This window comes from Arachis stenosperma, chromosome 4, assembly GCF_014773155.1.
Source record: "Arachis stenosperma cultivar V10309 chromosome 4, arast.V10309.gnm1.PFL2, whole genome shotgun sequence".
NCBI lineage: Eukaryota > Viridiplantae > Streptophyta > Magnoliopsida > Fabales > Fabaceae > Arachis > Arachis stenosperma.
In genome coordinates this window covers 27,223,475-27,239,638 of record NC_080380.1, presented here as the reverse complement: position 1 = coordinate 27,239,638, position 16,164 = coordinate 27,223,475, and the positions used below count along the sequence as shown (strand labels likewise).

The window sequence follows — 16,164 nt, the reverse complement described above, 5'->3', positions numbered from 1 at the left end:
AACCTTCAATCACATTGCCTGAGCCAATAATAATATTAACATATTCTTCTTTGGCACAAATGGATAAAATATATATCTCTTATGAGATGGTGTGCAAACTTGCACTATACGCAAGGCATACATCATCATTAATATCCTTGCCATTTTTTTCAAAGACAAATAATAATAATAAAATGAGTAAAAGTACATGCACAGTAAACTTATTCAATATACTTAACAAACACATATATTACTATTCCATCATTGATCAAATAGCCAATATTTCTTTTAGGATTCTCAAAAAAAATTAGATACATCTTAATGAGTGGTGGAATTTTCAGCATCATTTGAAACAAAATTTGATTATTTTCCCCTTGTTATCCTTTTTCAGGATGCTTGATAAAGATCAACTAGGTGCCTTGGGGTACGACAGGTACGTGACCAATGACCCTTTCCACCACAACGGAAGTATTTATCCTCAATTGATTTACTTACCCATTGTTTCTTTCTTTATCGCACTTCTGATGAGATCCTTTTATGAACATAATTCATTTTCCTTCCATAATTTTTCTTGTTACTAAAAACCTTGCCATTTATCTCTTCTGAGATAATGATTTGCCACATTTGCTTCAGGAAATGGGACGGCGCCAGCTGGGCAGACTTCATGATTCCTTAGAAGTAATTCATTATTGCGTTCAGCAACAAGAAGGCAAGAAATCAACTCAGATATTTTAAATCTTTTTTCTCGATACTGCTACTACAGGAGCATATTCGAGGCATGAAGGTTGAGAAGTTTTCTCTAACAATATCGAATTTGAGGAAGTATCACCGTCTTTGGATGATTGTACCTTTCTTCAAGGTCTTTTCACAGATCTGCAAGATCTTTTTAATGTGTGATATTCATTTTTCAATCATACGTCAAGATGACAACAAAAAAATTATGACTTTGCCTTTTATCCTTCTCGGATGTATTATTTTCAGCTTTAATGGTATCTCCAAGATCCATTGAATCAAGATGGATTTTAGCATCAAGTATCCATAATAAATAATTGTTCCCAGATATATCAAGAGCATTAATTCAAGATGAGAGAGTTTCGACATAATAAAATTTATTACCTTGAGTCTTCTTAAAATTTGATTAACGTGTTTGTAATAAATAAAGACGATATATAAACTAAAGAAGTATAAATAGAAGACTCTAGCATTAATATAATTAGCTCAATAAAAATGATATATTTATATGTAGTAACGAAAAGAGAGAAAGAAACTATTAATAATGTAAAAGAGAGAATGGTGTTTTATTGTTTTTTATGTGTATTCTCTTACTTCAGCACATGTATTTATAGGTACACAAGGTAATATTTTTAACTCTCATTAAACTCATCTCTTAAAAATGTGAGCCGTCCATATTAAATAATGGTCATCTATCTTATTTAATCTTATCACAACAAAGATTAAATTGTGACAATTGAAAGTGTAATTGGCCAATTTCAAAGACCAACATAGGGTTATAGGGTATGTCTAAAACGAGCTCAACCATTATGTGCTTATTGAATGAGCCACATTTATATAGGCCATTAGATTTTATTAGATGAAAATCAAAGGCTAATATAAAACAAGAGCATTGATAGACTCTAATAAATATAGAATATTCTAGTACATAAATAAATGCTTTAAATAACAATATTTTAATACACAATACTTTAAACGGCAACAAAATGTTTTATTCTTAAATAACTAAATATAAAATATATAAATATAAAATATATGAGTATTTTTTATTTAATAAAATTAATTATTATGCAAAATTTTTTATATATTAAAAATTATATTAAAATAATATTTTAATAAACATAAAACTATAAAATCATTAAAATTTATTTTATATTACTTGATAAATAATAGATTATTATATCAAAATTTATTAACTAACTAGTTTATTAAAGATATTTATATAATAATTTTTTTATAAAAATATTTTTAAAAAATAATTTATTTAATATTATATAATATATGAAAATATTATTTTTATTTTTTAATTTTTCTTAGAAAAAAATAAATAATATTTAAAAACATACCTAAATAAAAAAGTTAATATTTTCATGTATTATATATAACGTTATAAATAAAATTTACTTTTACAAATATTTTGATAAAAAATTATATTATATAATAATATATTTAACAAAATAATTAGTTAATAAATTTTAAATATAATATACTAATTATTTGTCAAGTAATATAAATAAATTTTATTTATTTTATTTTTATGTTGTAATTTAAAATATCATTTTAATATTATAAAAATTTGTATGTAATAATTAATCTTAATGAATAAAAAAACTTATATTTTTTGTATTTATATTTTATATTTTTTAAAATAAAAATTTTTTATCTTTATATAATAAAATATGTGATAATCTTCTTTTATATATATTAGGGGTGGTAAAACGGGTCGAATTCGTCGAGCCGCCCGCCGAACTCGCTAAAAAATGTGGTTTGGGATAGAATTTGAAACCTGTCAAATTAAAAAAATTCGCTAAATTATGTATATATGTTCTAACTTCTAATTATGTGACTTTATTTATTTTATTTTATAATTTCGTATATATATTCAAATTATGTGACTTATTTTTTAAAATAAAGATGGTTCTATTGACAAATATTATTTTAAATAAATTTATTGAAGTTAAAAATTTTAAAAATAATGATAAAAAGTTATATTATAATTTGACTATTTTTTTATTTGTAATTAATTGTTTAATTATTATTTTTTAGTTAATTTTAATTAATTTTATTTTTCAAAAAAAAAACAAAGTCAAACGACTAGCATTTTGTACCCACTTTAGTTGGCGGAGCGGACTGGCCCGTCCCCCTTAAGGTGCGGGCCTAGGTGAGGCGGTCCCAAAATCCTAGCCCTCCCCGCCTAATGGCAGGCATAGCCCGCCAAATATCCTCTTTTTTTTTTTTTTGCTATTTGGCGGTCCCAATTTTTCAGCCCAGTCTGCCTTTTTTGGCGGATTACGCGGGCCGACCCGGCGGGTTTAGACCCGTTTGCCATCCCTATATATATATATACTATTTAGTAATTTTTTTATATATTAAATAATTATAATCATATAATAACATTGAAATCAGAAAACATATTAAATCTATTATATTATAACTATTTAAAATATCATTTTTATATAATCTTTTAATATTATAAAATAATTTTGCATAAAAATTTTCTGAGTTTGGCAAATTTTTTTAATTTGACCGGTTTTAAATCCTAGTCCGACCCACCTTTTTTAGCGAGTTCGGCGGGTCGGCCCGACGGACTCGACCCGTCTTGCCACCCCTAATATATATTAAGAAGATTATCACATATTTTACTATATAAAGGTAGAAACTTTTTGTTCTAAAAAAATATAAATTAAATAAATACAAAAAATATAAATTTTTTTATTCATTAAAATTAGTTATTATGCAAATATTTTTATAATATTAAAATGATATTTAAGCTATATAGAATAAAATAATTAAAATTTATTTATATTACTTGACAAATAATTAAATTATTATATTTAAAATTTATTAACTAATTATTTAAATAATTATTATATCATATAATTTTTTTATCAAAATATTTATAAAAGTAAAATTTATTTAAAAAGCTATATAAAATACATGAAAAAATTAACTTTTTTATTTAAGTATGTATTTAAAATTATATTATTTATTAAGTTTTTCTAAAAAAAATTGAAAAAAATAAAAAAATTAATATTTTCATGTATTATATATAATATTTTAAATAAATTATATTTTTAAAATATTTTTATAAAAAATTATATTATATAATAATATATTTAATAAACTTATTTTGTTAATAAATTTTAAATATAATAATCTAATTATTTTTCAAGTAATATAAAATAAAATTTTAATTATTTTATATTTTTATGTTAGTTATAGTTTAAAATATTATTTTAATATAATTTTTTAATATTATAAAATTTTTTTGCAATAATTAATTTTAATAAATAAAAAATACTCATATATTTTATATTTAATTATTTAAAAATAAAAAATTTTGTTGCCGTTTAAAGTATTGCCATTTAAAGTATTTATTTATGTACTAGGATATTCTATATTTATTAGAGTCCATCAATGCTCTTGTTTTATATTAGCCTTTGATTTTCATCTAATAAAATCTTATGGCCTATATAAATATGGCTCATTCAATAAGCACATAATGGTTAAGCTCGTTTTAGACATACCCTATAAAGTTCACCCGTATTTAATTTAACAACAATGTTACTGTAAAAATTAAAATACAGAGAAAAAAAACTGTTAATTTTTTAAGGAAAAAAAAAAGTAATTGCAATTTGCAAACACCAGAGAAATTCACTAACTTCATTCTTTTTCGGCCAAAACTATTCTCTCTCTTCAGGTCTCACTATACTCCCTCTCTGGAGAGAGAAAAAGAAGGAAAATAGGCAAAACCACAATGCCAGCTCCAACACCTTTCACGAGCGCATCGGCCATGATCCGCCGCCGCCTCCTTCAATCCACCCGCACGCGCGGAGGTGCATCCTCCGGGCCTAGCCGCTGGACAAGCCCGGGCCATGAGGAAACTCCCAAGGGCCTTCTCTTCAACCGCACCCCTCCTCCCCCGGGTCAGTCCCGCAAGTGGGAGGATTGGGAGCTTCCTTGCTACGTCACCAGCTTCCTCACCATCGTCATCCTCGGCGTCGGGCTCAACGCCAAGCCCGACCTCACCATCGAGACCTGGGCCCACGAGAAGGCCCTCGAGCGCCTCAAGATGGAGAACAGCCTCGCCGCCTCAACCGGAGCAACAACCACCACTACCGACAACAATAACAACAACAGCGATAACGGCGATAACGTTGAAGATGTGCCCCACTCTGAGTCTTGATCCAATTACTGTCGATTCGGATCGGACTTTGATTGGTTTGTTTAGTTTCTTTTTCCTTTCTTTCGTGTTAGGGTTTATAAATGGGATGGGTGCAGTGTAATAATTGGTATAAAATAACTGTGAGGGGAACATGAACTCCTTTGAACTCTAGCTTTGCGGTTACTACTGCATTTGAGGTAGTTTTAATTCACTGTTTTTTAGCTTGTTAAACGTGAGATTGTTGACTCGCTTTTGTTGCTATATTTCTATGAATGTGGATAAAGACATTCCTGAATCTAAAAGTTATGGTACATAATTTTGTTTTTGTTTCCTCATATATAATTCCTCAAATCCGCAAATTTTGTTAGCTACTGGAAGCTCTGATGGGAGGCGAGTTAAAATGAATGATTCTGGACATGGCACCATAACCTCCTCGACCAATTTTGGCATTTCTTTGAATTCAAGGTAAGAATTTGATGATTAGCAAGCAAAGATGCACAGTTATTTCTATTCAATGACAAAATTGATATTTTATTCGATAAGTAATATATATTATTCACAGGTGCTTGTTGGCTGTTTGCACTAGCGAAGGACACGTGAAGGTTTATCGTCCACCCTTTTGTGATTTCTGTTCAGAATGGATTGAGGTGTGTGCAATAAAAGTGGTTTATCGTGTGGAATAGGAACTGATGCCATCTTTGTGTGCCTAAAGAAAACATGAAACTGAAAACTGTGAACTGCATAATTTATATTGGGATTGGGATAGGGATATTGCTTCTTTTGAAAGCAGATCTGATTGAGAAAAGTTGTAATTTGTAGCATCTTCGGAGAAAAATTAAATGTTAGCTGTAAATATGTAAAATAGAAAGTATGTTGTGTCTAATTCCTTTTTGCGTTTCCATTTATGGAACTGAAATAGAAAGTGTTTATAGTTTTCATGTTTACTTGCCTGCCAACTGCCACTATTCTTATTTTGTTTAGGTTGTGAACGTTAGTGAACGTCTATTTGAATATTTGCAATGTACTGAGTTTCAAGGCACGGGGACTCCATTAGAGTTTTCCAAAGTAAGTTATCTTATCCATCCATGTTCTTGGTTGGTTTTCTTTTTTCATACTCTACTTGGGGTAGAATTAGTTATTCTGAGACCAGTCGTGCTCATGATATATATCATCTTTTGACATCATCTATTTTATGCCAGCAGAAAAGAAAAGATCAGATGATTAATCAATAACTTGAAAAATGCTGTTTCAAAATAAAGGGACATTAACAAAGTTTATATGACCTGGATGTATGTTACTTATATATGTACGCACCCCACACACAGTCTCTAGAGAATCTAATATTGGACTTTTGTTGAAATCGAGTCATGACGATGCTTGTTCTGATACTTAAGTATATATATTAAATATGATATGGATTTAATTTCAAATAAAATAAAAAATCCTTTCTTTTGTCGTATATGCTTCATGAACAAAATGGCCATTTTTCTTGTTGGTAGTATAAACTATGGTTTTTCTATAATAAGTTGTACATTCATTCTCATCATTTTTTTTAACTGTAAATCATAGTTAACTACAGCTAAAACAATTGTGGTTAACTGAAACAATTTTATTCTGTGTTAATTTGATTTTATGTACTTAAAGTTAGATTGTTCATGCAGAGAAATGCATCAGATGAAATAGATTCTGTGGCTAAACCTAAAAAGAAATCCTTGAAAACAGTTCCCGAGAACGACATGTTGCCTGTGATAAGTGCTGATCAATATGCTACTCGCAGCGCAGTGCTAAGCTCAATTGTTGTTTCATGGTCTCCTTTACTGCATGATATTCATGCTACTGTCAGCCTACTTGCTGTTGGAGGGAAGTCTGGTAAAATTTCTTTATGGAGATTTTATGCACCAGATTGCTATACTATTGAGGGTGGAAAAATCCCATCTGCTGTGAAATTTGTTGGATTTCTTGAAGCACACAATTCATGGGTTACAACAATAAGTTGGTTGTCATTTTCTGTTAATTCCTCAAATCCACAAATTTTATTAGTTACTGGAAGCTCTGATGGGAGGTGAGTTAAAATGAATCATTCTTGACATAGCACCTTAGACTCTTGATTAAGTGGTCAATGTATTGATCCTCAGTTCCCTCACACTTCTAATTAGACTGTGTGTATGTTGTTACATTTTGCACCAAATATCTGACCTAAGCTGAAATATATGCACTTATCAGTGTCAAGGTTTGGTTGGGTGACTATCACAAATTGATTAAATCAACAGAAGTGGATCAGAATGTGTTCATTTGTTGAAGGAGGTAGTTTCTAGTTCTTACTTAAATTTCAGACTCTTTTCACTTCTATCTTTCTTTCTCAGCCGTTCATTTACTGAGTTTTCAATATCTAAATAGGTTATCACTGTCAATGTTGTCCCAGTTTCTGTACTTTCAGTAACTGTGCATGTTCAATGCTCTTCCAAGATGCTTTTAGCAATAGGCAAAGGTTCTGGTTCCTTTGAAATATGGCTATGTGACATATCTTCTAAGGAATTCAACAAGCTTGGTTCATATGATGCACATGACTATATTGTAGGTTTTTTATTTTATTGTTCAAAATTTATAATTCTATTCTTTTAATATTATTATTGTTCCTTTCTCTTGAGTTAGATGACTTCTTGAAGCTGCAATACTTTGTTGATTTCTTCAATGTCGATTTCCTCCAGGTTACTGGCTTGGCATGGGCATTTGGTGGAAGATGTTTGTACAGCTGTAGCCAGGTAAATTTATTTAAATAAAGTTATATCGTATGAATTTTTTTATATATTTTCACTTTATCTTCTATATGATTTTTGAGAGTCAGAGGTTTAATTGATGTGACTAGATTTTTCTATGTTGAAGAGGGAAGGACATTAAATATGTCTCAGATTTCAAAAGAAGAATGTGCTTACTCTTCCAATTTTCTAAAAATTGGATCTCTAAGCTTCTATCAATAACAGGGTTTCAAACTTGGGCTTGTTTTCCAATATGACACTATTTTTAAAACTTATCATGAAAATGCTACCATTTTGCCACGGTTGCACCTTGTAATTTTTTCCTTCGCAATTTGACTTGGAGGCACTTTAACGGGAAAGCGCCTTCCACGTGGAAAGCTCTAAATAGGGAAGTGTATCCAATTTAAAACGCTAAAGCGTTTAACGCCTTCCTCTTTGGATGCGCTTAATGGGAAGGCCTTTTCAATATTGAAATCAATAAACGTAAAAGTGCTTCAATTGACGTGTGGAAATGAATAGCTTTTTGATTATATGACATAATTATAGTTAATAATCAATAATTAACTAATATTAATATAAATATTATTAGAGAAACTCTTGGGAGCCCGCATCTTTTAGTATTTTTGGCGATGGCCAGCACAAACACTAAATTGTCTTTAACAAATAAATTTTACTAATTCATGGGTGCAAACTCTGGAAAACTTGGGTGCAAACTGCATTGATTTATGTGTACAAAACTCTGATAAATATAGGTGCAAATTATTGCTTGCCAAATGCTGGCCAAAATGATAATATTTGCTGGCCATGTAGCATTGCTTATATTATTATATTTAAATATATTTATCAATCAAATTAAGTTTAATAACATAAATTAAAACTGATTATTGTATTTTAATGTAAGAGTATTATTAGTCATAAAGAAATACAAAAATTATACAATGCAGTATAATGAAATACATAATCTTGCTTGAAGAAAATTTTCATGATAAAATATAGTATTCCCATCAATTATAATATATCTTTTAGTAAGTTGATGATAAAAAGTATTAAATACTTGATAAGAGTATTGTATCTTATAAAGTAATTGTTTTTAACTAATGTATTTCGCTATATGGTATTTTAATTTTTTTTACATTTCTTTATGATTAATAATCTTACACTAAGGTTTCAATCATAAAAAAAACACAGGTAAATACTCTTATTTATCAATGACCTGATATTATTTATTGGAGTAAATGGACAAAAGTACACATGAAAAAAAAAAAGTCTCAGTTGACAAAAGTACACACCAAAGTTCATGAATATCAAACTACACGTCAAAGATTGTTTTTGATGGACGAAAGTACTATGCTGTTGCCTGTCAGTTGGTTTGTAAGGCTTGAGGTGTATTTTTGTTGATCGGAAACAATGTTGGCGTGCTTTGATATTTACAAATTTTGGTATGTATTTTTGTCTGTCTTCAACTCTTTCATGTGTACCTTTGTCTATTTATTTATTTTTATTGTGATAAAAAGCATCAAGTAACTGATGGGAGTACTATATTTTATATCATGAGTATTTTCTTTAACCTATTTCAATATACTATATTTAAAAAAAAATTGTATTTTTTTTATGACTAATACTCTTACATTAAGATTACAATCATGATAATACTCACATCAATTATTATGATATTTTATTTTGATGATGGATGATATGGCAAAATATATTTAAATTAATAAATATAGTACGTTAATCAATAATTTAAAGTTTCAATCATCAATTTTATTTATGTTATTAATTAAACTTAGTCAGATTGATAAACATATTTAAATTTATATTAATATTAGTTAATGATTTATTATTTTGTTATTTAAATCACGAAAATATTCATTTGTACATGTCATTGGAGGCTCTTTCACGCTTATTGATTTAAATATTGAAAAACTTCTATTCAGCCGTTCCAAAGTGGAAGGTGCTAAATGCTTGAGCATTTTTGCATTTGATAAGCTTCCCTATTTAGCATTTTCTACGTGGAAGGTGTTTTTCAGTTAAGTGCCTCCAAGTCAAATTGTGAAAAAAAAAAGAAGAAAGAATACAAGGTGCCACTATTTTGAGTAAATAGTTTGAAAAGGGTGGCATTTTGGTAATAAGTTTTAAAAATAGTGGCATATTGGAAAACAAAAGCTAACTTGTTTGGTTCTGATATTACAGAAAGAAATAAATGATGAGTTTAAAGAATAATTAGCAAATCAGTCTTTAAAATATGTTCACTATAATGTTGCAATTCCTTCCTGTTTAATTTTAGCATATCTAATCAGTAGTTTAATATCTGTATTATGTATTTTTGACTGGTGATTGGTTGATTAAATCCCCAAAGTGGTTCTCTAGATTCACAGCTTTCACCATTTTAGTCCCTCAAATCCAAAATTTACTACATTGGTCTCCGAGATCCAGCACTAGGTACCATATTGGTCCTTGGACCCTTTCCAGCATTAGGTCAGGAAACAAAGTGTTGAGCTGGCTCTGACTTGCCACGCTGGACATAGGGCTTAATGCTGTCATTTAGTTTTGGCACTTAAACAAGGCAAAAACGAGAAGATGAAGAAAAGTTTATATGATGTGCAAATTGTTTTATCTCTCCTCATTCTCCAAAACAATCTCATTTTCGCCTTGTTCAAGCCCTAAAATAAAACGACGTCATTTAGCCCTGTGTTTAGCGTGGCAAGTCAAAGCTAGCTTAGCATTTCGTTCGTAGACTCAACGTCGGAAAGGGTCCAGGGACCAATATGGTGCCTGAAGCTGAATCTCGGGGACCAGTATAGTGAATTTTGAATATGAGAGACTAAAATAATGAAAGCCGTGAATCTCAAGGACCATATGGGGATTTAGTCGTGATTGTTTTTTTAAATATTTGTAGGATAATTTAGTGCGTAGCTGGATTTTGCGCGATAGATGCCTAGATGAAGTACCTGTTCATATGCCTCATAATAACAATTCATCCAGCGTATGTTATTTTTGTCCTTTTTTACTCTCTTTTCATATGACTTCTGCCATTTCCACCCCTTAAGCAGACATGCACCTTTTTCCTTGCAGGCTTCAGATGATGTATATGATTCATGCCTTGGTGCAGCAGTTTCACCTGGAAATCTTGTCGTCGCTACTGTATGGTATTTTCTTTTATTTTCAGAAAAATCTTTTCACTTGTATATACCCTGTGTGCATTGTCCAAAGGTACAGGATTCTTGATTGCCCAGACAAAAATTAAAGGCAGTGCCCAAAAATCTAGGAATTTTGTATATCCCATCATCCTTGAATATGAAAAAAGCAAGAAACAGAGAATGAACTAGCAATCATCTTATAGATGCTATTTTTAAGAACATTTAGCTATCTAGTACTTGTTGTGTTCAAGGAACCTTGTCACTATATAGGGAATCTCAATCAGAGATAGGGATTAGGTAGGGGTCTTTTGACATTTGTTAGTGAGTAGAGGAGCTCTAAGTCTTCCTCATATTAGTAACTTCGTATATTGATGGACAGATGAACAGATTGTTTCTCATTTTTTCCCCTTTCTAACTACCAGTTCTAACATTGTTCTTTGCATTCATTTTGCAACGTTAACTAAACCATGTGTGATGAGTGAAGCAAATGCTCAAGGGGGGAACTTAATAGTGTTGTTTTTCTTTCTTCTTTTTTTTTCCTCTTCTGAATTTGTTTTATTGATTCCAAATAAGTGTGCGTGATTCCCAAGCTAAAAAATGATCTTGGCTTTCTGGAAGTTTTATGCATTTATCCAGAATATCTAAATCATTCTTCTATTAATTCAAAGCATGTTGCTCTGGCCCTTTTGTTGGGACATAATCATAATATTCTCTGGTTTGAATCTGTTTTCCCTACCTGTTGTCTGAAATCTGAATCACAGCTATTGAATGATATTCTTACTGATCACATCAGTAGTATCTTTCCACAGCTGTTCAAATTTTTTTAGTTGTTTAATCCAATTTTCTATTTAGCCAATGCATTCACTAATAGAAGCAGTCACCTTAGAGTTTAGCATTGATTTGTTAGCCCTAATTTAAAAGAAGATAATTCATGTTAATTTGAAGTTCCTACCTCTAATTTTATTTTATCTTTTAATTCCTCAACCAGGCATATGCTGCAAGAATATTTAGAAGTTTAATTTTTCTTCTTTGACTATATGAGGTTGCTATTGAGTATTTATACTTGTTTATTGCAGGTTCATTGCTTTGATGTTGAGAAACTGAATCGAATGTATGAAGGAAGGTACAAAATGATTTCTCAGCCTATGTTCCCCTTTTGGCATTCTGTTTTGGCTGTGTGCGAAGAGAAGGGGGGAATAGTTTGGAGATAAAAAAGTGTATAATTACCCAAATAATTAGTGTTTTGAACCAATCTTGAATACATGTCAATAGTTATTTTCCTACTAAGTATTTGTTTTCTTTCTCCTTTTGTCTTTTGCTAATGAAGTTTCAATGAAAAAATTCCACAAATATGCAATTGTGATATTTGTATTCTTGAACCATGAGCAGGGTACTGAGAGCAGCTATTGAATACCATTGGATTGGTGGGCTACATGTGGATATTTGCTTGAATCGTCCTGTTCCATTTTACACTGAAGAACTTTCCGGTTTGGCAGAGAAAGATTTAACCAATTGGGGTTCCAATATCATATGGTCTTTGAACCAATATCAGTGTCTTGATAGGCCCCTAGTTCTTTTGGATATAATTTTGGCATTATTGGACTTCAAGGTCAGCATGCCAAGATATGTAGAGCATTTACTCATCAAGTGGATCTCTCTGTCTTTTCCGGGATTTCATACGGACCTTCCCAATGAAAAGACTTTACTGCAGGTCTCTTCAAGTTTGTCAGGTGTTCCTTCTCGCATGCTACACTTGCTCAATATAATTTGTAGACGAGTAATGTTGGCGCAGCTGGATGCTGATGAAATCACACGAATATCCAGCGAAGTTCAAAACACTAAAGGGGAATGCTGTTCTATGGACGAACAAGTAACCAAGTGGATAGCAATTCTTGGAAGCAGTGAAAGAGAACTCCGTGAAAGGCTTGTCGGTTTTAGTTTTTGTGCTTCTCAAACTAGCAAGTCCCGTCCAGGGGCAACTCCTTTCCAAACTGGTCATTGGTATCCTGTTGGACTAAAAAATAAAAAATTCATCAATTGTTAATTAAGAATTAATGCATAGCCCTTTTTGTTCTTTTTGCCCCCATCGAATTTTGAAAGTGTGTTTTTGTGAGTTGATAATCTTGCAAAAAAGCTATATATATTCACCAAAATAATCCCTCTAAACTCACATAAAATGCACACACTCTTTTTTTATGAATTAATTTCTTTTATTCACACATAAAAAATTAAATTTAACTCCCAAATATTTATTAATAATTATTTATTTTAATATGTAAATATAAATATATTTAATTTTTTATATATAAATAAATTAAATAATGTATATACATTAACATATATAAATAAATTAATATATTTTTCAAAGTATATATTACTAATTAAAATTTTTATTTCTAAGTAATTATTATTCTAATCGTATTTCTACTAAATTTCAATAATTATTTCAAAAATTTTATTTAAATTAATACTTTAAATACTAAACGCATATCGCCTAAATTGTAAACACTCGTTTATAAATATTCAACACTAAATCTTACACCATATATCTTAAACCCTTAATCTAAATCCTAAATTGAAAATTATAAATTTTAAACCCTAAATCTTAAATCCTAAATTTTTAACCCTTTATTCCAAATTCTAATAGTAAACCAAACATACATAAAATCTAAAACCTAAATCATTTTAAATCATGGACCTTATTCCTAAATCTAATTTTATCCCTTGAGCCATAAATTTTAGTTCCTAAACCTTAAACGTCAATCTTCAACCCTAAAAACTCAACATTTGTGTGTTAGCTTTTATTTTAAAATTTTAATTAGGAATTTTTAGAATGAGATAAGCATTATCTCATTTTAAAGGCAAAGACTAGATAATTTATTAATATTGTCATTGAACTCTAAATCACCTAACTAAGCAAATTACATTGCAACTATTTCTTTATTAATTAATAAAAAAATTCAAAAAAAAATTAGACAAAAATTATATATTTATCATGAGGAGGAAAAACTGATTAGGTGACAACTCATTATATTCTTGTTTTGCTTTTTAATCAGCAGTGATATCCCCTACAACATAATCAATAAACTTACTTACATTAGTCTTTAATTAACAATTGATGAATTTTTTATTTTTTTTATAAAATTAAATGGGAATGTTTTCATTTTGATTATGTTTCGTATATGAATTTAACCAAAATGGGTGTAAAGTATATGAATACTTGTTTTTTTTTTTTTTTGAAACAAAAAACTCAATACAGTAAGATAGAACATTTAGAAAGTCTAGAGTTACAATACAAACACTAAAATTATTTCCGGCATTGCCATCAACAATTAGACGAAACAAATTAAAGCCAACCCACTCTTTGTAGTAATAACTTCCACAACTTTTTTATTCTTAAAAATCTTAGCATTCCTTTCCAACAACGTATTTCAAATGATAGCAAAAAAGTTAATCGACCACCTGTTATGTTTGTCTTTTCTTACTAGAGCTCCTGTCCAGCTTTTAAAGTGTTGTTTAATGGTTCCTTATTCCAGTTTTTAGGCCGGCTCCTTCTTACTTTCTCCTTTTGCTTTGCTTGTCTTCGTTTCTGTATAAACACTTCATTCTGTGCTGGAAGAGCTGTCATAATATCGTCTTTCTCGTCATATGAGACAGTCCTGATTTCACTGTCAAGACCCAAACAACTCTATTTTTAACCAAGTCTTCATCCCAACTTTTTATTTGCTTCACAATATTTTGATCACTGATTACAATATTTGGTGCGAGAGACGATGCGGGGAGGGGTGTGGAAGGGGAAGATATTGTTGTGGATAGTGAGAAAGCGACGGGACAGGGAACAGTGCAGGCGAAAGCTACTGGCCGCGGCGTTGATGCTATTTGTGCAGGGGGTGCTATCGTAAAAGGCAATGAAACGGCCGCAATTTTGGATGCACTCACGAAATAGAACTGCGTCGGGATTCTAGAAGTAGGTTGATCGAGCAACGGTGCAACTTCTGAACAGCACGAAGGAGGGGAACAAAAATACAAGTGCTGTACATGGAATGTGTTTGAAGATGAGTTCTGACGATGGGTCGAGTAAGACACCTGCTATCCTTGGTAATGATATTAGTGTCATATGCAGGGACAATGAGGCAGGGGAGATAACACCTAGTAAGGAGTTGGAGAATTTGGATAAATTAGGACCGATGAGAGGGGCTAAAGCAGGGACATCAGAATCAAAGGATGAAAATACAGTGGTAGAGGAAATCGGTTTGAGGGAAGGAGGGGATTTAAGGAATTTGGAGGATTTGGGAAATTCAGAAAAGGACGCAGATAGTGACAATAATCAAGAAACACAAGGAGGAAGCCGGGAAGCTGATATGGCAGAAAATAGAGCAGTTTGGGATTTGGCAGTGGAGTCAGGAGCTATTTTATATGATGAGGATGATGACATCATGACTATTCTCCAAGAACAGAATGAAGCAATTGCACAAAAAAGAAAGCTAGCAAAACAAAATGAGAAAGCAAGAAGGAGCCTCCCTAAAAACTGGAATAAGGTGTGTAACAAAGATTTTAAATGATTTTTAGTTCATGAAATGTGAGGGGTTTAGCGGTACTGGAAAATTGAGAATGATAAAAAAATTTTAAGCGGGAGGATGTTGTGAACATGCTAGAATTGATGAGATAAAAAAGGAGGTGGTTACTAAGTTTGATGTAGTGCATGTTTGGGAAAATGGTGTAGTGGATTGGAGATTTGTGGGTGCGAAGGGTGCTTCTAGAGGTGTATTGTTTATATGGGATGATATGATGTTTAGGTTGGGTAACTGCTACTAAGAGGAGAGAGGATTGTGTACAAGAAAGGAGAAGTGTACTGTATGGGAAGAATTGAATTTGTTCACACTTTAAGGTTTTCTTGGAATGGCGAAGGAGGAATGGCGGGGTTTAGAAGAGATTCGTTTTACTGGAATGTTGACGAATTTGACGGTACCTTTGAGTAGCTGGCATAAGGAGAAGTTTGGTAATATTGAGTTGAGAATACAACAACTGGAGAGTGAAATCAAGAAGGTGTGGTGCACTTGGTTGTTGGCCTATGATAAACCATGGTCTATTCTAAGAACTATTAAACAACTTTTTTAGAGTTGAACAAGTGCACTTGTCGAAAAAGAAGAACGTAACAAGTGATTATTTGATTTTTTTGTTATTGTTTAGAGTTCTTGGCGAGAAATGAATGATAGAATCTTCAAAAACCAAGAAGCTAGTGTTGCAGAAATAATTATCAGGTCGATTAGAAGCTACAAGAGTGGAGTAATTTTGGACTCTTTTTTTGTTGTTGTTGACACTGTCGAAGATGTCTAGGGTTTACTTATAGTTTTCTTGTCTTGTTCTATTTGTTTTGTTGCTCCACCTTGTT

General features: G+C 31.0%; 1 protein-coding gene and 1 pseudogene across 1 annotated transcript; both read left to right on the top strand.

Annotated features, from left to right (window-relative positions):
- The first annotated feature begins 4,370 nt into the window (after window positions 1–4,370).
- Window positions 4,371–5,205, top strand: LOC130975608 (uncharacterized). The gene has a single exon (XM_057900376.1). It carries the CDS (start codon window positions 4,469–4,471, stop codon window positions 4,895–4,897), a length of 429 nt encoding a protein of 142 aa, XP_057756359.1. The 5' UTR covers window positions 4,371–4,468; the 3' UTR covers window positions 4,898–5,205.
- LOC130975609 (uncharacterized) lies at window positions 5,106–12,827 on the top strand (annotated as a pseudogene).
- The last annotated feature ends 3,337 nt before the right edge of the window (window positions 12,828–16,164 follow it).